Here is a 22,119-nt window from a genome sequence, read left to right as displayed (position 1 = left end):
TGTCCACCATGTTCACAAATTTGGAAAAAATATTCATGAATTAAAAAAAATCTTCACCATGGGTTGAAAAAATTTCTCCGCATGTTTAAGAATTGCTCACCGTGTATTCTAAAGATGTTTATTATGTGTTTGGAAAAAGTTCAATATGTGTTTGGAAAAAGTTCAACATGTGTTTGAAAAATATTCACATTAGTTTTAGAAAAATGTTCTTGCAATTTTTGAGAGAATATTCAACATGTATTTAAAAGAACAAAATGGAATAAAAAACAAACAAAAAAGGAAATAAAAATTAATAAAGAGAAAACAGCAAATGAAAAGTAGCAAAAGCAAAAAAAACAGAGACAAACGCTATCGCCACAGTCGCTGGCGCGACCGCAAGATGGGCCGGCCGAGCTGCATTCGCTATGTGCATTTGCTCGGCATTCTGCCGCGGCGAGCGGGTACATAGGAGTCCAGACTCGGTGTTTCGAAAAAAAAAGGAGTCCAGAGTCCCGGTGAAGCCCACACCTAGGCCCAACTGAGAGGCAGACGGACGACTGTGGCAGTGTGGCCCGGCCGGTCTCTGCCCGTAGCGCGCAAGGGAGAGAGAGAGAGAGAGAGAGAGAGAGAGAGAGGAGGAGGAGGAGGAGGAGGAGGAACGAAACCCTCGTCTCGAGGTCGAGCTGCGGTAGGGTTTACTGGTTTAGTGGGGATGGGAGGAGCCTCGCCGGCGATAAAGCCTATCGGCAAAACAGTGGTGCACCGGATTTGCTCCGGCCAAGTCATTTTCGACCTCTCCTCCGCAGTGAAGGAGCTCGTGGAGAACAGCCTCGACGCCGGCGCCACCACCGTCGAGGTCGGCCTCAAGGCCTACGGCGAGGAATGGTTCAAGGTCGCCGATAACGGCAGCGGCATCTCGCCCGGCAATTTCCAGGCACGCACAAACGCAACCCCTCATTTCTAATCTCTGCATCCTCTGTCCTTTTCCGGCCTGCCATTGGTTGCTGACCGTACCATGCTGCTGCCGTCCCGTCACGTCTTAGGCACTCGCTCTGAAGCACCACACGTCCAAGATATCGGATTTCTCCGATCTCAACTCCGTGGTCACCTTCGGGTTCCGGGGGGAGGCGTTGAGCTCCCTCTGTGCATTGGGGAAACTGACGGTCGAGACAAGGACTAAAGATGAGTCGGTCGGCACACATTTGGAGTTTGAGCACTCGGGCGTGGTGATCAGTGAGAGGAAGATTGCACGGCAAGTCGGGACCACCGTAACCATCGAGAAACTCTTCTCCACCTTGCCGGTTCGGGGCAAGGAGTTTAGTAGGAATATCAGGAAGGAGTACGGGAAAGTCATCTCCTTGCTACATGTGAGTTTCACATCTTGTTTTCTGTATTTCTTTGCAAGTGCTACATGCAAATTTATTAATTTTTGCATGTTGAAGCCTAACTGTTCTGCTTAATCATATTTATCTTGACGTTTTGCTTCTCACAGTAGGATGTTTTATTATGATAGATGCTGAAACTTACTCCCTTTGTTCACTATTATAAGACGTTGTAGACATTTCAATCTCAGCTGTTTGAAACGTCTTATAAAAAAGAACGGAGGGAGTACTTCTTTTTTGTTGTTATAATCTTCCATTACTAATTGTCTGGTCTTTCCTGCTTTAGGCTTACGCCTTAATTGCCAAAGGGGTCAGATTACTTTGCACAAATACTGTGGGCAAGAATTCTAAGATGGTGGTGGTTAAAACTCAAGGAAGCAGTTCACTGAAGGACAATATCATTACGGTCTTTGGTTTGAACACTTTCAAATGCCTGGAGCCCTTCAACCTGGCCCTCTCTGAGGGCTGTCAGGTAGAAGGTTTCCTTTCCAAGCCTGGACTCTCATCCGAGCATACTATTTTGTTTTCTTTACGGGAGGCTATTGAAAATCTGTACAGCCCTCAACAGTGCAGTTTTTCCATCAACCACATTGAAGATCCTGAAAAGGTCAATCACACTGAAGATCCTGTAAAGGAAGATGACCCTATGGTTGATGAACCTATTAAAAGCACATATTTAATGGACAAGGAAAATGTTTCATCGCCTGAAAATGATAACTGCAAGGAAGACACAGATAGTGATGATCAGGACCCACTGAAGGATCAGAAAGTAAGTTCTTCTGCGACAAGGGTAGCCACTGGAGCTGCATCTGGAGACATGAGCCCCTTGCCAAGGAGCCCAGACACTGAGGTTGATAGATCTCCTTGGTTTTCAGCATTGCGGTATGAGCAGCCAAAAAGACCCCGTGCTGATTTTAGAAGTAATCCAGTAAGAGAAAATCATGTTAGAACAGGGCTTGCTGCTCAATCCTCCCCTTCAACTATTGTTCAGTCTTCTCTTATGAACTTTCTATCACTAAACAAGAGGAAGCATGAAGACAGTTGCAATCTTATTACTGAAGCTCCAGTGCTGAGAAGGGGTACATGCTCAGGGCAAGTGAGAAGAACAAGTTTAGAAGCAAATGCACCTGGTATTTCAGATGCCAACTCACTTCAGCAAATTAGCCTGTGGGATCATTCTCCACAACCTTTTGTACCTAAGAGGACAGAAGTTTCATTACAGCATTCTGAACCACCTAATGTTGGGTCTCCTAGTACTGAAGCTCCAGTGCTGAGAAGAGGTACATGCTCAGGGCAAGTGAGAAGAACAAGTTTAGAAGCAAATGCACCTGGTATTTCAGATGCCAACTCACTTCAGCAAATTAGCCTGTGGGATCATTCTCCACAACCTTTTGTACCTAAGAGGACAGAAGTTTCATTACAGCATTCTGAACCACCTAATGTTGCGTCTCCTAGTACTGAAGCGCATCTCCTCAATCCATGTGATGTCCACAGTACAGAATTTGATGTGGTAAGGCTGATTTAATTTTGCAGTGAGACGGTTCTGTCAGTCAGATTTCTGGAGGAGATTAGACTACTGCTGCCAATATTGTTTTATTTTTGTTTCTCTTCTTCCACTTGCCTTTAACTGTTTGTTTTGTAGCACTCTTCTTAAGTATCTCTGCCTTTTAAAATTGTATTATGAAGTTCACAGTGAACTTTTGAACTGTTAGTGAGTTATAGGCATCATTTTTGAAATATATTGCCCGTCTCTCCCCATCAGCTTAAGCTTTTGGGTGAAATGGTTAGGTGCATGCAATTCAATTTGGTAATCAGAGCCAAGAGATATTGAGTTCAAGACCCGGCCAAAATGCTATTAATAAATATAGTTGCAACCCACGTCGATACCATGTCGAGATAGGGAAATATATTGCCCACTTTTCTCCATCAGTTTAAGCTTTTGGGTGAATTGATTTGGTGCATGCAGTTCAATAATCATGAATCTACTTCTGGCATTTTCGACAACTCCTTAGTTTCTTTGATTAGCTAAGCTGTGTTTTGGCGCAAATCAGTTGTTTTTGAGATGTGTTCAGTGGGATAGATTATATAATGAATGCTGCAATGCAGGATGAACAGAATGATCGATGCCTTTCAAATTTTGGTGCTCCCGATCAATGTTTGAAGGATACCGAACCCCCAAATACACCGTCCAATATAACTTTACTTGATGGTCATGATAATGACACTTCGGTGTGCTCTACATCAGTATCTTATTCAGTGCAGTTTACAATTGATGAGCTTAGGAGAAGAAGAAAACGCGGTTTTATTGTATCACATGAAAACAGAGTCCATTGTTCTGAGAAAACTGCAAGGTAACACGTATGCTGTTGTTATAAACAAGTTCTTTTGCCATCAGGAGTTTGGTTTTTGACTACTTTAATTGTCTTCACCTAGGTGTTATAAAGCCGCAACACTGGATAATTATGTACCAAATGACGACGAGGGAAAATCTAATTATTTAGCTGCAGCCACCAATGAGCTGGACAGGTTTTTCAGCAAAGATAATTTTGGAGAAATGAAGGTTCTTGAAATAGCTCCATGTTCTTAATATTCTCATTTTCTTTCAGTGGTTCCATATAACATTATATTTGTTAAACCATTTGCCTGATGAATGAGTCTTAGGTGAACGGTGATGACTGTGCCTAGTTTCCTTGCAAGATTAGTTTTTCTTTTCTGAAATGACATGTTAAAACAGTTCTGATGCACTCAGTAATTGGGAGGAGCCATAATGGATGTTAGCAATCATGATTTGTGAAATTGGATATTATGTTTCCATATAACATTATATTTGTTAAACCATTTGCCTGATGAATGAGTCTTAGGTGAACGGTGATGACTGTGCCTAGTTTCCTTGCAAGATTAGTTTTTCTTTTCTGAAATGACATGTTAAAACAGTTCTGATGCACTCAGTAATTGGGAGGAGCCATAATGGATGTTAGCAATCATGATTTGTGAAATTGGATATTATGTCCAATCAGTGCTTTTGGAGTGGCCACATATAGAATTTGCCATACGTTGTATCCAGAGAGAACTTGATCTATTGGAATTGTAGTATGCTGAGTACCATAGGGTCATGTTGCTGTTCCAATTTTACAAGCACCTTGCAGATGTTGGAATTGTAGTATCCAGAGAGAACTTGATTTATTGGAGTTGTATCGAGAGAGAACTTGATCTATTGGAATTGTAGTATGTTCCTGTTCAAGGCAACTGCCAAGTACCATAGGGTCATGTTGCTGTTACAATTTTACAAGCACCTTGCAGATGTGGACTTTACTTTCAAGAAATCTGTTGTTATGGCCTTGTTGTTTATTTGCTCGAATGTGACAGTCATCGTTCTTGTAAAACAAGTGGCAATATTCAAAGCATTGTGTTATATGCAGTTATTTCTTAGGATACTAACTATCTCATCTTCAGGTTGTTGGGCAGTTTAATCTCGGTTTTATCATCGGAAAGCTGGAACAAGACCTATTTATTGTAGATCAGGTACATCTACATATTTTTCAGTGTAACAGTGACACCATTATACAAATCCCAAGATATATGAGTAGCACCCCGCAAGGTACCTCATATCGTTTTTTTTTATGTTCTCAAGCATGCTGCTGATGAGAAGTACAACTTTGAGAGCCTGTCACAGTCAACAACGTTAAACATACAGCCTCTTCTTCAGTGAGTAAACAAGCCCCATTATTTTCATGTGTTATTCTGTACATGGAACTTCTCAACACCAAGGCCTCCTTTGGTTCATAGGATTAAAAAATCATAGGAATAGGAAAGTCATAGGAAATGAGATGACATGCATCTCAAATCCTATGCATAGGAATAGAAAAGGAGATGCCCTTTGATTCACACCATAGGATTTTTTCCATTGAGTCTAGGCTAATGTTTATTTTCCTATGAAATGTGAAGGATAGGAAGAATTCCTCCATAGGAATAGGATTTCATTCCTACAAACCAAAGAGCTCTGAAGGAATTTTTCCTATAAAAATCCTATCCTATGAAAATCCTACAAAATTCCTCCAAGCCAAAGGAAATTGGTCCCCCAAGGGGGTACTTGCCTTGGCAAAAATAACATCAACAAGTGAATGGTTATGGTAGGGTAGTTCAAGGAATGACTTTACAATGTCCACGTTTATCCATACCTTCCGTAGCATTTTTTTTCTCTTGCATTGGAGGAGGGTTTCTGATTGTGTTCTAACGCTAGGCCACTGAGACTTGAACTTTCACCGGAGGAAGAAGTTATCGTATCTATGCACATGAACACTATCAGGTACATTTCCTTTTGTCCTACTACTTTGGTTCTGACTGCTCAAAACGTGGATCTAAGTATCTAACAACTTTAATATTGAAATGTGTAGTCTTTAATGCAGTAACCATCAGTTGCCTGTTTGACAGATGTTTGGTTATAGTTAAATTCAGTATATGGTTCTTCAAAGAACATGTGAAGTACTGTTTCTTCCCCAAAAGCTGTTGTTTTGGACATGGGCATGGTCTTCAAACTACAAATTTGACTACTATTTCTATCAAGACCATTGTTATGAAACCCGTTAAAAGTGGTATCCATGATTCAAAATTTCCTTGCCAAGCTACATGAAACAGATTTCCGGACATCCATAGTAAAAATACATTCTGCGAAAGCACTTGCCGAGACTAATATATACATGTGCTTTCAATTATCTGATCCAAATATTTTTGTTTGACTTTACCTAGACAGCTAATACTTAACCGGAGGGAGTAACACATAACCTATGATATCCATACATCTGTTGTTGTTTTGTTCTTCAAGGGGAAGTTTTCTGCTTATGGCGTGATGGCTCCGCTCCTAGCGCCCCTCCCGCTCCCCTAGCTCCCCTCTCCACCAGCCCCGCCGCCGTCGACTCCACGTCGGTAGCCCTCCTCCCTCGCTCTGCCATGGCCCCCCCCCCTCACCCACCCGCTCCCTCTCCGGCGAGCGCGTCTCCTCCGGCGACAGCCGCTGGTCTGATTCCGGGTCGGACAGCGCGGCTCCCTCTCGTTCCTACCGCGACGTCGCTCGCACCCCACCGCCGGCTCCGCCCGTCCGCGACATCGTCCTCGCGCCGGCGCCCAGCGGCCCTGCCCCGGCGGCCCCCAGGCTGCCCGCCTCCGCCCGCCTTGGCCCCCGCTCGGAGGTGCACCGAGTCTCGCGCGGCGCCTCGGTGGACGCCGACGGCTACCAGCAACCGCGCCGCAGGAATCGACGTCGGCCTCGCCGCGAGCTTGCGCGGAGCCCGTCGCCAGTGCAGCCCGTCCCCCGAAGAGCTTGCCGGGCTCTGTTTCCGCTGCCTCGACCCCCGCCACCGCGTCCGCGACTGCACCAATGACATTCGCTGCCGGCGGTGCCTCATCTCCGGCCACGACTCCCGTGGATGTGACGACTTCCACCGCCGCGCTGGGCACGTTCCACCCGCCGCCCCAAGGGCTGCTGAGCACCACGCCGGCCGCGACCCCCCCGCCGCCCTGCGGACTGCCGCGCCCCAGACACCGGCTCCTGCTCCGGTTGTGCAGGTCGCCCCCCAACCACCGGCCCCAGCTCCGGTCGCGCACGTGAACGCTGCTGCACCAGCGCGTATCATCATGTCGCGCACCGTTGAGATGGAGGAAGCGGAGGAGGTGCTCAGCCGGGCGATGGTGGCCACCAACGCTGGGACTCGTCCCCAGGTGTCCGCCGACGACGTCGCTGAGCTCCTCTACTCCACTTTCGGTTTTGAAGAAGGCGACTTCACCACCCACCTCCACAAGCCGGAAGATTTCCTGATCATCTTCGGCTCCCGCGCCTCCAAGGACCGCATGAACGGCGACCACTACATCCGCTGCCCGCGCTTCTCACTGTCGCTTCGCCCATGGTGCAAACTTGCCCACGCCGGCTCCGGTGGGTTCGAATACCGCGTCGAGCTCGAGCTCCGCGGCATCCCCGCCCATGCCTGGCACTTAGCGACGGCGGAGCACATCCTCGGGACCGATGTCTGGATTGAGCGCCTCCATCCGCAGACGCGCTCCCGCGCCGACCTGGCCACGTTCCGCCTCTCTGGTCGCGCGCACGACCCTGCCGACATCCGCCGCGCTGCGACGCTGGAGATCGTCGAGGTCACTCCGGGACGCACTGCCTCCTCCGCCCCCACGGTCACCACCCTCATGTACCCCATCGCCATCGCCCTTGCCCGATCCGACGTCGACCGAGCTCGCGCCCCCTCCAGTCATGCAGCTCGCCTAGATGGCGCGGGTGACGGGCGTGCGGCGGCTGATGGCGATGTCGATGCCGGCCAGGGCCCCGGACGCGGCCGTTCGCGTCGCCGCGGCCGCAAGCGCCGCCGCACTGCCGCTGCTCAGGAGGGACGTGCCGACGGCATGGCTGTCGACACTGCCAGCTGGATGCACCTCCGTGGCCAGCACCGCGCTGACGGCCTCGCCGTCGCCGATCGCTGGTCCGGAGTCTGCACCGCCGTGCGCGCAGACACGCCACCTCCCGTACCGTCGCCGGCCCGATGTATGGACGCCTGGCCCACCGCCTGCACCCAGGGCCACCCCTCTCGTCACAAAGCTAAAAGAGGAAAGAGGGGAGGAAAGAAAAAGCGTGAAAGAAAGGAGACTGCGCTCGCCAAGGCTGCGGCGGCAGCAGATCCCAGGCCGACAAGATCGCCTCAGCGGGAGTCCGTGCATGTCGCTTCCCCTGTTGGCCCCCAACCACTGGTGCCAACTCCCCCGACAAGATCGCCTCAGCAGGGGGACACGCATGTCGCTGCCCCATCTGGCCCCCAACTGCTGGCGCCAACCCCCCCCCCCCACCTCTGACACCGGGCCAGACGCGGCCCCGTCACATGCGTCGCCTAGCGACCTGGTGGGCACGACGACTGTTGTTGAGCCCACCTGCAGCGCGGTCCTGGACCCCCAACCAATGGCGCCGCCCGTCGACATAGTGGATGATGACCCTTTGTCGGGACAAGGTGTCAGTTCATGCACATCAGCGCCTACCGCCGCCGCACCACATGCTGATCTATCCACGCGGGCAGACGCGCGTGATTTCCAACCTGGTGCCGCCCAGCCGCCAACCCATGGCCAGCTGATTGCTCCGACTGCTGATGCGCCTGATGGCCAGCCCGCAAGCCCTGGAGCGGCCCACACACAACTGCAGATCCTTCAAAGGCCCCAAAACTTGGACTCCCCAGGCCACCGCCCTCCGGCCCTCTCGCTGACGACCCATTGGATGAAGATGTAGTCCAGACGCCAACGCCGACCATCGGAAGTGCGACACGCTTCGCGTCCCCCCCTGTCACGCTCCGCCGCAGCCGCCCGCGTGCCCCCTCGACAAGCTCTTGGACCCTTGGCGACTTTCTCGTCGCGGCCACCAGGCAGCTCAGCTCGGTCCTCCCCGCTCCGGGCCGTAAACCGAGAAGACAGCCGCTGAGCTTCGCCCAACCTCGGCGCGGGCGCTCAGCCACCGCGGCCAAGACGAAGACCGGGGCACCGCCCACTGCCGCACGCCGCACGCAGGTGCAAATACTGCGCACGCTCGGCGTCGTTGACGTGGATCAGGCGATCACCCCGGAGGCCATGAAAGCTTATGATGACATGTTTGCCGCGCCGATCCCCAAGACTGTCCTTGCGGCCATTGCGGCACTAGTTGGGCGCGAGCTTCCCGCCGACCCCTCTGTCGCACCGGTTACTACGGTCATCGCTGGCAGGCCGATCGAGGCCTAGCTGTGCGCTTGTGCCCCCTGTGTCGATCATGCTTTTATGGATTATGGCCTGAAGATTATTGTCTGGAATGTGCGCGGACTAAACACCCGCGCTAGGCGCACCGCCATTCGCTCGCTGATCGTGTCTACCGACGCGTCAATCGTCTGCTTCCAGGAAACCAAGATGGAGTCATCCACATGTCCACTGTCCTCGAAACGCTTGGTTCGGACTTTGATGACTGTTTACCTGCCGGCGATTGGCACTCGCGGCGGTATCCTGCTGGCCTGGAAGAGCAGGATGGTGATTGTTGACAATCACATGTTCAGCCCCAACACGCTCACTACCCAGGTTTCGACTCCATCGAGCGTTGACGCCCCTTGGTGGCTGACCATTGTATATGGGCCGCGGCAGGACCAGGAGAAGATCGCGTTTCTTCAGGAAATCCGCGACGTCCGTGCTAATTGCGACGTCCCTTGGATGCTTTGCGGAGACTTCAACTTGATCTACCGCGACGAAGACAAGAACAACGGGAATACTAACAGACGCATGATGGGGCGCTTCCGTCGTGTTATCAACGACCTCGCGCTTAAGGAGGTTTACCTCAATGGCCGACGATACACATGGTCAAATGAGCAGACCCCGCCCACGCTGGTTCACCTCGACCGAGTACTATGCACCACGGTGGGAGGAGCGACACGGCGAGTGCCACCTTCGCTGCCTTGCCTCGGTTGTATCTGATCACAGCCCGCTCATGCTGGACTGCTCGCCCTCGCCCCCGGTGCACCGGCGCTTCCAATTCGAGGAATACTGGACGCGCATTGCCGGCTTCCAAGACGTGGTTGCGGCTGCTTGGATTTCGGTGGACGACCCGAGCCCGTTCCGCCGCATAATGCGGCGCATGAAGGCCACCGCGCGCAGACTCACGAGCTGGAGCGCTCGCGCCGTGGGCAACATCCGCGACCAGCTCGTGATCTCGCGCGAGCTGCTTCTGCGTCTTGACTCGGCCCAGGAGCTTCGCCAGCTCACGCCCCACGAGGACTGGCTCCGCCGACAGATCAAGCTGTCATACCTTGGCCTCGCTTCGCTCGAGCGAACTCTGGCTCGACAGCGCGCGCACATCTCTTCTCTCAAAGACGGCGACGCCAACACATCCTTCTTCCATCGCCAGTGCACCTATCGCAAGCAGAAGAACAGGATCCACTCCCTATCGGTTGACGGCGTCGTGCTCACCGACCAGACTGACATGGCCGAGATTCTCTGCTCGGGACCGATCGACCTCGAGATTGCGCCCTTGACCTGCAGCATCTCATCGAGCCGGCCGCCCTCGACGACCTGGAGGCCCCATTCACTGAAGATGAGATTTGGCAAGCCATCAAACGCCTGCTGGCGCGCAAGGCGCCCGGCCCTGACGGCTTTACCGCGGAGTTCCTTCGATCCTGCTGGCCCGTCGTCAAGCACGACTTTGTCTGCGCCTTCCAGCAGCTTCATTCGCTCCGTGGACGAGGTTTCAGTTGTCTGAACCAGGCGCTGCTCACACTCATCCCAAAGCGCGCCGACGCTGCCAGCCTGTTTGACTACAGGCCCATCAGCCTCATCCACCTCGTCGCCAAGATCTTCGCGAAGGTGTTATCTCTCCGCCTCGCGCCCAAGCTGAATGACTTGATCAGTCCCATCCAGAACGCCTTCATCCCCGGACGCAGCCTCCACGACAACTTCTTGATTGTGCGACAGTCGGCGCGCCTCCTCCACCAGCTGGGAACTCCGCGCATCCTCCTCAAGCTTGATCTCACCCGCGCCTTCGACTCCGTCTCATGGCCCTTCCTCTTCGAGGCCTTGCGTCGATATGGGTTCGGTGATCGCTTCCTCGGCTGGATCGCCATCCTGCTCTCGTCGGCCAGCACCCGAGTCCTCCTAAATGGCGCGCCTGGCCCGGCGATCTGGCATCGATGTGGACTCCGCCAGGGCGACCCGGTGTCACCGCAGCTCTTTGTGCTTGCTGTCGACACGTTGGGGCGCTTGTTTCGCCGGGCTGCCGAGCTCAACATCCTGCAACAGCTGCACCCCCGTCGTGCGATCCCCATCATCTCGCTTTATGCCGACGACGTCATCCTCTTCTGCCACCCCTCGCCTAGCGACACGTTGGCGGTCAGAGAGATCCTGCAGCTTTTTGGCAGAGCTTCAGGCCTGCGGGTAAACTTCCAGAAGAGCACGGCCACGATGATTCGTTGCGCAGACGAGGAGGTCGCTCTGGCCATCGCGACGCTGGGATGCCCCATCGCGCAGTTCCCCATCACCTATCTGGGTATCCCCCTCACCTTGCGACGCCCGACTGCCGCCCAACTACAACCCGTTGTCGACAAGACTGCCGGGAAGCTGCCCACTTGGAAGGCGCACCTCATGAACAAGGCTGGACGCCTCGCTTTTGTCAAATCCGTGCTCTGTGCAATTCCCCTGCATCAACTCCTTGTGCTCGCGCCGCCGAAGAAAGTCCTCAAACTCCTCGAGAAGATCCAGAGAGGCTTCCTCTGGGCTGGCCGCACCGAGGCTCAAGGCGGCAACTGCCACGTGAACTGGCGCCGCGTCTGCCGCCCTACACGCCTAGGCGGCCTCGGCATCCATGACCTGGAGCGCACGGGCCTTGCCTTGCGCACCAGATGGCTCTGGTTCGCGCGCATGGACGGAAACAGGGCTTGGGCTGGCCTCGATCTGCAGTTCTCCAGTGAGGAACGTGCATTCTTCTTTGCGTCCACCTCCATGGTCCTTGGCGATGGTCGGCGAGCATTGTTCTGGGAAGACCGATGGATCAACGGGCAAGCCATCTCTGAGATCGCCCCCCAGCTATACGCCCTCATCCCCAAGCGCCGCCGCAAAATAAGAACAATGGCCGATGGCCTTCAGGCGCACACATGGGCTTCAGACATTCATGGCGCCCTTGGCATTCAAGAGATTGGCCAATACTTGCTAACCTGGAGGGCCATTGAGAATATCACTCTCTGCTGATCCAGACCAGCTCCATTGGAAGTGGAATGCTGCTGGCACATACACCGCCCAGTCCGCGTACCTCGCCACCTTCCATGGCTCTACTTCCTGCCCGGCATGGAAACTTAACTGGAAAGGCTGGGCCCCCCCGCGAGTGAAGTTCTTCCACTGGCTCGCTAGCTTGGGACGCTGTTGGACAGCTGATCGTCTCGCTCGCCGCGGACTGCCGCACCCTCCTCGCTGCCCGCTATGTGATCAGATGCCGGAATCGATGAACCACCTGATCATGAACTGCCCCTTCACCAAGCAGATTTGGCACGACATCCTGTCTTGGCTGCACCTTCCTTGCAGCGCGCCTAATGGTGAAAACTCCCTGTCGACCTGGTGGCACACGGCGCGGCAGACCACGCCCAAGCTGATGCGCAAAGGACTTACATCCGCGACGCTGCTGATCCCTTGGATGACCTGGAAGCATCGCAACGATTGTGTCTTCAATGCGGCCACCCCTTCGACTAGCGTCTTGGTTGCAAAGATCAAAGAAGAAGCTGCGCTCTGGGCGACCGCGGGTGCTCGAGGCCTGCGTGTCATCCTCCCACAGACCTGGGATGTCCACTGAAGTTACTTTGTGTTTCTCACCTGTAATGGTGCCTCCTAGGAGGATGTAACAAACTATCTCTCTCTTTTCAATATAATGAAACGCAAAAGCCTTTTTGCGTTTTCTCGAAAAAAAAAAGTTTTCTGCTTATATCTGGTTCTTGAAAATATCAATTCATGCATGATAAATTATTAATTGCACCAGCTAGGTGTATTTATTTTCGATAAGTGCATACCATCTTGATTCTTGAATCACGCATGGTCCTTCATCCCTCCTGTAGACACGCTGTATCTTTCTAGTTTGAATTAATAGTGTTTGGAGGTGATTAAATCCTAGGTAGCTCACATTCTTCTGTCACCTTGTTTCAGAAAAAATGGTTTTGTTTTAGCAGAAGATTTGCATGCTTCTCCTGGCAGTCATTATCTTTTGAAAGCTGTGCCATTTAGTAAAAATATTACATTTGGTGTTCAAGGTATCACTTATTGTTGTACCATGTCTGATTTTACGCTCGTAAAAAACTCAAAACTGTAGACTTACTTTCATTTCTCTTGATTTAGATGTGAAGGAGCTGATTTGCATGCTTTCTGACAGTCAAGGTGACTGTTCAATAATTAGTAGCTATAAGATGGATAAAACTGATTCTGTTTGCCCTTCGAGGGTTCGTGCTATGTTTGCTTCGAGGGCTTGCCGAATGTCTACTATGATTGGCGATCCACTGACGAAAACTGAAATGAAGAAGGTAATTACAAAAATTCGGCTGCGGTGACCTAGATAGATCCTTCCTCAAAAATACACGTATTAGTTTAGTTTTTATGTGACTTGGGTATTTTCAGAAGCATAATCCAATGCTTGCTTTAGTCCATTTGTGCAGCCACTCACTATCCAGAAAGATGTAATGCTTCAAACGATGAATTAATGTTTGCTTTTGCACTTCAGATACTGAAAAATCTAACAGGACTAAGGTCACCTTGGAATTGCCCGCACGGGAGGCCAACAATGCGGCATCTTGCAGATCTGACTAGTATAAGGTCCAAAGGTAAAGGATTGTGCAGTCCACTGCAGCATTCTTTTCTATTTACATGGTGGTTTATTGCAAGGCCAAGTGGTTAGCCAGTAGTATAAAGCCCGAATGTGTGGTTGTTAGTTCCAAACATTCTGGACTCACATCTTGTACTTGTACATGACTGCAACTGCCCCTATTTACCGCTCTTTTGTTCATATTTGATCTAATATATAAAGGATATCTCATGTTTTCACAGAAGCAAATTGAAGCGGTGCTGAGAAGTTTCATTGCATAAAAGGAAGAAACATCCATTGACGCTCATGAGGATTTTATCGGCAACTCCTTGACTTCACGGGAATATCGCAGGATCTAGGGTGACGTTTTGACAATTGTTCAAGTGACTGGCCGTCGCGTGGCTTGTTTTCCGCTGCTACGGAGAGCCCGCTTGGAATATCGTTTTCCCTCCTTAAAACATTGGCTGGTTAGAAAACGCCGAGGTGGTTGGTTCATTGTATTAGGCCTGTAATGTTTACGCTTGTATCCTCGTTTAGGCTCGTAATCAGCCGATTTATGGTACACACCTAGGATATCAGTTGTGGCTGCTGTTATACACCTGTGAGCTAAATGCAGTTGTATAAAATTACACCAGTTCCAAGTGGAGCCTGAGGGCGCGCTTGGGAACGGTCAACGGTGTAATCAAATGCGGAGGTGTTTAACTTACGCCTGTATCATACCGGCCACTGAGTAATTTTGAGCTGGAAACAGAATGACGAGGCAAGGCATGCATTTTTTACAGGGGTATTTCAAAGTAAAATGATAATCCAAACAGGGCTTGAATTTGTAGAAGGTTTCCTGCTCCTTGGCGAGCAGTTTGTATTTTTTGAGCCTGCTAAGTTTGCTGCGTATGTTGCCGAACACACGCTCACGCTTTGTGCATGTATGTATCTCAGGCTGACGTAGCCACTTAGTTTAAATTGACTATTAACAGGGAATGTGGTAAATAGCCGGCATGTTAGTGCAGGATCAAGAAACAGAGGAGGCAACAGGTGCACTTCCGCTTAGATCTCTAGCCGCCACCTCCTCCAAAAAAGCTAGGGTTTCTGGCTTCCTGCCTCCTGCCGGTGCTGCTGCAATCCGCCTCCTCTCCGGTGGCCCTAGAGTCATGGGGCACGGTGGATCTCGGCAAGGGTTAGCGGGAGGGCTTCGTTTTTAGTGATTTTTTCTAGTTTTGCTAGGGTTTGTGTCCTGCTCAGAAAGACAAGACGGCGGCGGCTTCTTGAAGATGAAATAAAGGTCTCCCCGTTTAGCCTTCGTTCCGGCGATGTGTCTAGCACCGTTGGTGGGCGTGTGAAGGTGTGTCTCCGGTGGATCTATCATTGGTGGATTTGCTCGGATCTCGTCGTTGTTCGTCTACGTTCGTGTGTCTTCGCGTTGGATCCTTCTGATCTACGGTATTCTTCATCTGCGGCGGTTGCTATTCTGGTGCGTTGGTCCTATAGGGCTTAGCACGACGACTTTCCGACTGTCTACTACAACAAGTTGGGCCCGACTCCGACGATGGAGGAGCGATGAGGGCGGCGCGCCTTCGGCTCGCTTCAGTGCTTGTAGTCGTCACTACGTGGTCTACGGATCTGAATGTAATTTTTTTAGTATTCATTGTACGATAAATAGATTAGAAATTTTCCAAAATAAATAAATAGCCAGCATGTTTTTTTATTGAGTTGGAAATAGACGACATGTATACTCCCATACTCCCTCCGGTCGGTTCAGATTTACAAGTCTCGCATGTATTTCAATCAAAAAAAAACAAGGTCATTCAGGACTAGCCCTTGAAAGCATATATTTATAGAAGAAATCTCTAAGCAGCACGAGCTACTCCGGATTCTCATCCGTAATTTGATCAACAAAATATTAGTTTTTTTCTGCGGAAAAAACTTTCAATCTACTCATCTTCAATCATGATAGTACAATGAACACTAGAAATAATAAAAATTACATCCAGATCCGTAGACCACCTATCGACAACTACAAACATTGAAGCGAGCCGAAGGCATTAGTTACATGTTCGAAAAAAAAGTTATTGGATTCACCATTCAAGAGAAGCTTCTATGATGTATTCCCTCTGTAAAGAAATATGAGAGGGATTTGGTCACTAAAATAGTGATCTAAATTATATGCATGTACATCATATTTTGTTAATCAATTAATGGTCAAGGTCTTTCACTAATATGCTCCCACGGCCCCAATTTGAAAAAAGAACAATCAATTTCAAACGGTACAGAAAATCATTTTTTTTGTAAATGTGAACAGTGTAGTTTTTTAATAAATATTTCATATCCAAATTCAAAGTACACATCAAGAAACAAAAAAGACAAATCAAGATGTGAACAGTGTATGGGACAAGACATGTTCAGTCCCCATTAGGAAGTTTTTCCCCCTAGGTTTCGTCCCTAGGGTTCTCCAGTCCTCCGACGGCTACGGCGTAGCTGCCGTGAGTTACCATTGTTTCCCCGACAAATTCCCCACACGCGACCTTCCCCTACCTCTTGTTGTGCGTGCGGCAGTGGCTGGTGAAGCAATCGCCTGTGATCTAAGGTTTGGAGGAATCGGCATGGCGACTGATGGAAATAGCAGCGGATCAGGTAGTCAGCAGATGGAGGATACCAGCAAAATCTTGGAGAGGTTGAATCTAGAGGATGATGAGGCGGATGACCTAGTTTGGGAAGATGAGATCGATATTAATGAGATTAAACCGAAGTGGTTGGCACTTGGCCGGCTCTTGACAGGGAAGAGTTTCAGTCAGAGTGCATTGATAGGGGATATGAAAGCGGCGTGGAACCCTGCCCAGGCCGTTGTATGGAGAAGAATCAATGCGAACCTGTTCTCGATTCAATTCAATTGTCTTGGCGATTGGAACAAGGCCATGCACCAAGGGCCCTGGGACTTCCATGGATTTGCTCTAATCATGGCGGAGTATGATGGGTTTTCAAACCCTGAAAAAGTCAAGCTAGACAGATTGAAAACATGGTGTCAAATTCATAAGTTGCCGGATGGAGTGCTCAAAAGCAAGAGTGCTTTACAGAACCTTGCAAGCCGTATTGGTATGGTTGAGGAGGTTGTAACACCCTCGATGCGGCTATATCTCCCATGTGTCGAAGCACGACTTAGAGGCATAACCGCATTGAAAGCAATGTCGCAAGTGAGGTAATCTTCACACAACCCATGTAATACATAAGGAAAAAGATACATAATTGGCTTACAATCGCCACTTCACACAATACATGAATAAAGCATTACATCATCCCAAATACAATGAAGGTCCGACTACGGAACCAAAATAAAAGAAGGACCCCAAATGCGACAAGGTCCCCGATCGACCCCAACTGGGCTCCACTACTGATCAACTAGAACGAAACAACACAAAGGACAAGATCTTCATCGAGCTCCTCCTGAGCTTGGTTGCGTCATCTGCACGGTCTCATCGGCACCTGCAAGCTGGTTTGGAAGTATCCGTGAGCCACGGGGACTCAACAATCTCGCACCCTCGCGATCAAGACTATTTAAGCTTATGGGTAAGGTAAAGGTATAAGGTGGAGCTGCAACAAGCGACTAGAATATATGGTGGTTAACATACGCAAATGAGAGCGAGAAGAGAAGGCAAAGCACGGTCGATAAAAGTATGATCAAGAAGTGATCCTAGAACAACCTACGTCAAGCATAACTCCAACACCGTGTTCACTTCCCGGACTCCGTCGAGAAGAAACCATCACGGTTACACACGCAGTTGATTCATTTTAATTAAGTTAAGGTTCAAGTTATCTACAACCGGACATTAACAAATTCCCATCTGCCCATAACCGCGGGCACGGCTTTCGAAAGTTCAAATCCCTGCATGGGAGTCCCAACTTAGCCCATCACAAGCTCTCACGGTCAACGAAGGAATAGACCTCCTCCCGAGACATTCCGATCAGACTCGGTATCCCGGTACAACAAGACATTTTGACAGGGTAAAACTAAACCAGCAACACCGCCCGAATGTGCCGACAAATCCCGATAGGAGCTGCACATATCTCTTTCTCAGGGCACACTCAGATGAGCCAGACGTCGGGTAGGCCAGCCCAGAGTTGCCCCCGGTAGCCCCGGACATCGCTCAGTTGGACCAACACTCAAAGGAGCACTGGCCCGGGGGGGGGGGGGGTAAACAACAATATTAAATGTTGGTTAACATGGCAAGAGGTGAAGCATAACAAAAATACCTATCTAGTCAAGTTTAAAAGAGGCCGGAAGCAACGAACAACAATTTCGGTAAATCCTCATGTGCATATATTAGGTTCGGTATTGTTCTGCCCTAAACACAATTTTAGAGTTATTAAACATGCAAAAAAAGTACACCATGTTAAACTAGGCAAAATTCCACCCCATTTGCATATAAAGTTTGTTAGATTCCGAGTTACGGTTATTTAGTTACGAATTAAAGCATTTTAGCAAGTCATTTAAGCAAAATTAAACAAACAGCATTTTAAACATGTTAAACATGGATGAAAGTTGCATATTATGAAACTAGATGAAATTCTAAGCAAGTTTCATATATAATTTATTTAGATCCGATGCATGGTTGTGGAGTTATTAAATGCATGAAGTCTAGGGGGCTTCTTGTAAAACTGGTTATATCTGGATAAATGGACAAATCGTAGAACGGAAAAAAACATGCCATGGGCCGAAACTAGTAGGCCCAGAAGTGCATAGGGGAGGCGCTGGAGGGGCTGCCCACATCGGGCCAACAGGCCGAAGGGGGAGTAGGGTGGTGGGCCGGCGGATCTGGGCCGCGGAGACGCAGCCCATGCGGACGCGGTCAACGGTGACGGGCGAGCTCCTCCTACTCGAAGCAGAGGCGGGAACAGGCGTGGCGGCGGCGGTGGTCCGGCGAGGACGTCGACGGGACAAGGCGGGGAAGGCCGGGAACGAGCAGATGGCGCGTGGGGAGCTCGGATCCGGCACCAGACGCGGTCAACGGTGACGGGCGAGGCCGAGGAGGCCGGCGACGAGCTCGGCGGTGGCTCCTGCAAAAATGGCGGCAGCGCATGGCTTAGAGTAGAGGAAGAGCAAGGGAGAAAGGAGATGGGGAAGGAGAAGGGCGGCGGGAACGGCCTGCTGGTGCTCGTCGGCGGCGTCTCAGGTGGCCGGCGAAGCGAGGCAAATCGAGACGGCGGCGGGGTTCTGGATCAAGGGGCTCCTCCCCTCGAACCAGATTGGGAGCGAGGAAGCGGGAGGCGCTCAGGCCCTGGATGGGCTCGGGTGGGCCCCGCACGGGCCTGAGCGGGCCGCGGTGGATGGGGGCGCTGGAGGGGTGACGTGGCGCATCATGGATGGCCAGGAGCGGTGGCGCTGGAGGCTTCTACCCTCAGGGACGGCGCCAAGTGGCGTAGAAGGGGCGGCCGGTGCTGAAAACGAGGTGGGAGGTGGCGGCTGAGGGTAGGGGGAGGCTAGGTTGCCTGAAATGGACAAGGGGGTATCCATATATAGCAAAAGAGCTAGGGTTAGGGGATTTAGGGGGGGTTCGGACTCTCCGATCATGATCCGATGGCTCCGGTCGGAGTGGGGTTTGGTGGGCTGTGAAGAGGAGGTTGGGCTGAGATGAGAGGGAAGGAGTGCAGCCCGGCAACTGTTTCCGGAGGCCGAAAATGTCCGACGTTAGACAGGCTATACTGCCGCTATAGTTATCCGTTGGGGCATCAAACGATCTCCGAATGCGATGAAACTTGACAGGCGGTCTATCTACACCATAATAAGACCACACGTCAACTCTCATCCCATACCGAGAACATTTTCCGGCCACTTATAAAATACTATTTCGGACATGCCGCGGGCGCGTGCAAGTGTGTCTGGGCTCAGAACGGACAACGGAGAGAACGAGGAGGCCGGGACGGATGCAAGTTTTGAAAACATGATGATGCAATGCACATGGTGACATGACAAGATGCGACACGCAAGCAAATGAGATGGCAACGACTGCGAATAACTAGAGGACACCTGGCACATCAGTCTCGGGGCGTTACAGAGGTACAGGTAACACTACCAAATGGTTTCATCGGGGAGTTTATAAGGGTTAGAGTGAAACTTGATGTAAACAAAAAACTGACTAGAGTTGTTGGTATTACAAAGGGAGGAGAAACAGAAAAGTATCTTGTGAAATTTGAGAAACTGCCGACCTTCTGTCATGCTTGTGGTTTGATGGGACATTGGCATGAAGAATGCGGGACGGGAGAACACGATAAATCAAAGTTTGAATGGGGAAATTTCCTGCTAGCTCCCCGGAGAGGCAGAGGAGGCGGTCGTGGAGGGCGTGGGACAGGTGATCGACAGGGAAGCGGGGATGATTATACTACCCGCGGGCGAGGTTTTGGCCATGGTAATGGTCGAGGAAGAGGAAACAATTCTTATTATCACCCTACTGAACCAAACAATGAAGGGTCTGGCCCTGTAATTTGGCGACACAATTATGTCCATGCTACAGATGTAGTCCCCGGAGGATCAAATGAAGGGGATACCATCACAGATCCTGAAGATCGGGACTTGCGAATGACCACAACATCAGATAACATCTTAGGGAAAAGGATTGCGGTTGACAGTAACTCAAGGGCTCCCCTGGTCGTGACTGGTAACACTGAAACTGATCAAACAACTCTTATCCCGTTTGTAGCTACCAAGGCTGCCAAGGAGCCAGAATCAGTAACAGTAGCGGAAAAAGTAAATCTTTTTGAAGGAGAAATAGATGGGGAGGAAAAAAGTCTCTCACTATCAGTATCAGGTACACCCCAAAAGAATGCGAGCAGAAAGAAGCTTAGGGGAATAGATGGTCAGGCTGTGGACACTAACCCAAATAGTACAGTTAATTCAGGATCGGTGACGCCCCTCGAGGGTGATCGCCGGGATCAATGAAACTACTAGCGTGGAACTGTCGGGGGCTCGGGAATGCCCCGGCAGTTCGTGCTTTGCTGGAGGTCCAGCGAAGTTACAATCCCGATGTGATGTTTTTGTCGGAGACACACCTTGACAGCTATCTGGCAGAGTGTTTAAGGAGAAAATTAAAAATGGATCAAAAGTTTGTATGTCCAAGTGACGGTAGGAAAGGTGGCTTGCTATTGCTTTGGAAGAAAGAGGTTAAAGTAAATAGACTGGACTTAGACCCAATGTTCATTGATGTGACAATAGAGGAAAGTAATAACAGTATTTGGAGATTGACTGGTATGTATGGCGAATTTCGTTGGGAGAACAAATATAAAACTTGGGACCGTATGAGATCATTACATCGGAGTCAGAATCTCCCCTGGTTGTTGATTGGAGACCTGAATGAAATACAAAATCTAAGTGAAAAGGAAGGAGGGAACCCACGGCCTCCACAATATATGCAAGCATTTTAGCAGGCTATAGATGACTGTGATCTCAGAGACATGGGATATGTAGGTGATGGTTACACATGGCAGAGGGGCAGAACTAGAGAAAGACTGGATAGAGGGCTCATTAATGAGTCATGGTCACAGTTATACCCCCATGCAGCACTCAAGAATAAATACTATAATCACTCTGATCATCGGCCTCTTCTAGTGGATACAGAGTTTTATGTGCAGAACATAAACATAGCAGCGGGGGTGAAAAGATTCGAAGCAAGATGGCTGCATGAAAAAGAATTCAGTGATACGGTACTGGAAGCTTGGAAAAAAAGTGGGCGCTGACCCTAATGCACAGAATATCCATAGCAAGTTAAGTCAGATGCATAGCCTGTTTCATGACTGGGACCAAGGAGTACTTAAGAAACCCAAGAAAAGGTTAAAGAAGGCGTAGAGAGAGTTGGAAAAAATTATGATGGGCCCTATAAATGATGAAACAGAGATCAAGAGGAAAGAATTAGCCGAGTTGGTCGAATACCTACTGGAAATAGAAGAAATCCATCATCTTCAGCGATCAAGGGCTACTTGGTTGAAGAATGGGGACCGAAACACAGGGTTTTTCCAGTCCTTTGCTTCGGCGAGGAGAAAGAAAAATATGATTAAAAAACTTAAAGATGGAAATGGTGATTTAGTGGAAGGTATGGCTGATCTCAACTCACACATACAGAATTATTTTGCTAATCTATTTACCAATGAGGTGCAGCAGGTTAATCATGAGATCATTGATAAGGTGCAAACTAAAGTTTCAGTTCAAATGAATAACATGTTACTTGCTCCATTCACAGCAGATGATGTGAAAAAGGCAGTGTTTAGTATAGGGGACCTAAAGGCACCAGGGCCCGATGGTCTACATGCAATATTTTTTAAGAAGTTCTGGCATATTTTGGGTGATGAGATTACACAAGAGGTTTTATTAGCCATCAACTCAAAACAGATCCCAGCTGAATGGAATGACACCTCAGTCGTTCTTATACCCAAGGTCGACAATCCGGAGATGATAAC

The 22,119-nt window shown here is 49.9% G+C and overlaps 1 protein-coding gene across 1 annotated transcript; it reads left to right on the top strand.

The window, feature by feature from the left end:
* Positions 1–579: 579 nt before the first annotated feature.
* LOC125513523 (DNA mismatch repair protein PMS1) lies at positions 580–14,462 on the top strand. Its single transcript, XM_048678654.1, has 12 exons — positions 580–913; positions 1,023–1,346; positions 1,648–2,871; positions 3,468–3,712; positions 3,795–3,921; positions 4,815–4,883; positions 4,993–5,066; positions 5,602–5,667; positions 13,035–13,138; positions 13,224–13,405; positions 13,603–13,702; positions 13,926–14,462. Exons 1-12 carry the CDS (start codon positions 692–694, stop codon positions 13,934–13,936), a joined length of 2,748 nt encoding a protein of 915 aa, XP_048534611.1. The 5' UTR covers positions 580–691; the 3' UTR covers positions 13,937–14,462.
* The last annotated feature ends 7,657 nt before the right edge of the window (positions 14,463–22,119 follow it).

The sequence above is a fragment of the Triticum urartu genome, chromosome 6 (assembly GCF_003073215.2).
Source record: "Triticum urartu cultivar G1812 chromosome 6, Tu2.1, whole genome shotgun sequence".
NCBI classification, from domain to species: Eukaryota; Viridiplantae; Streptophyta; class Magnoliopsida; order Poales; family Poaceae; genus Triticum; species Triticum urartu.
This window is presented reverse-complemented; position numbering and strand designations above follow the sequence as displayed.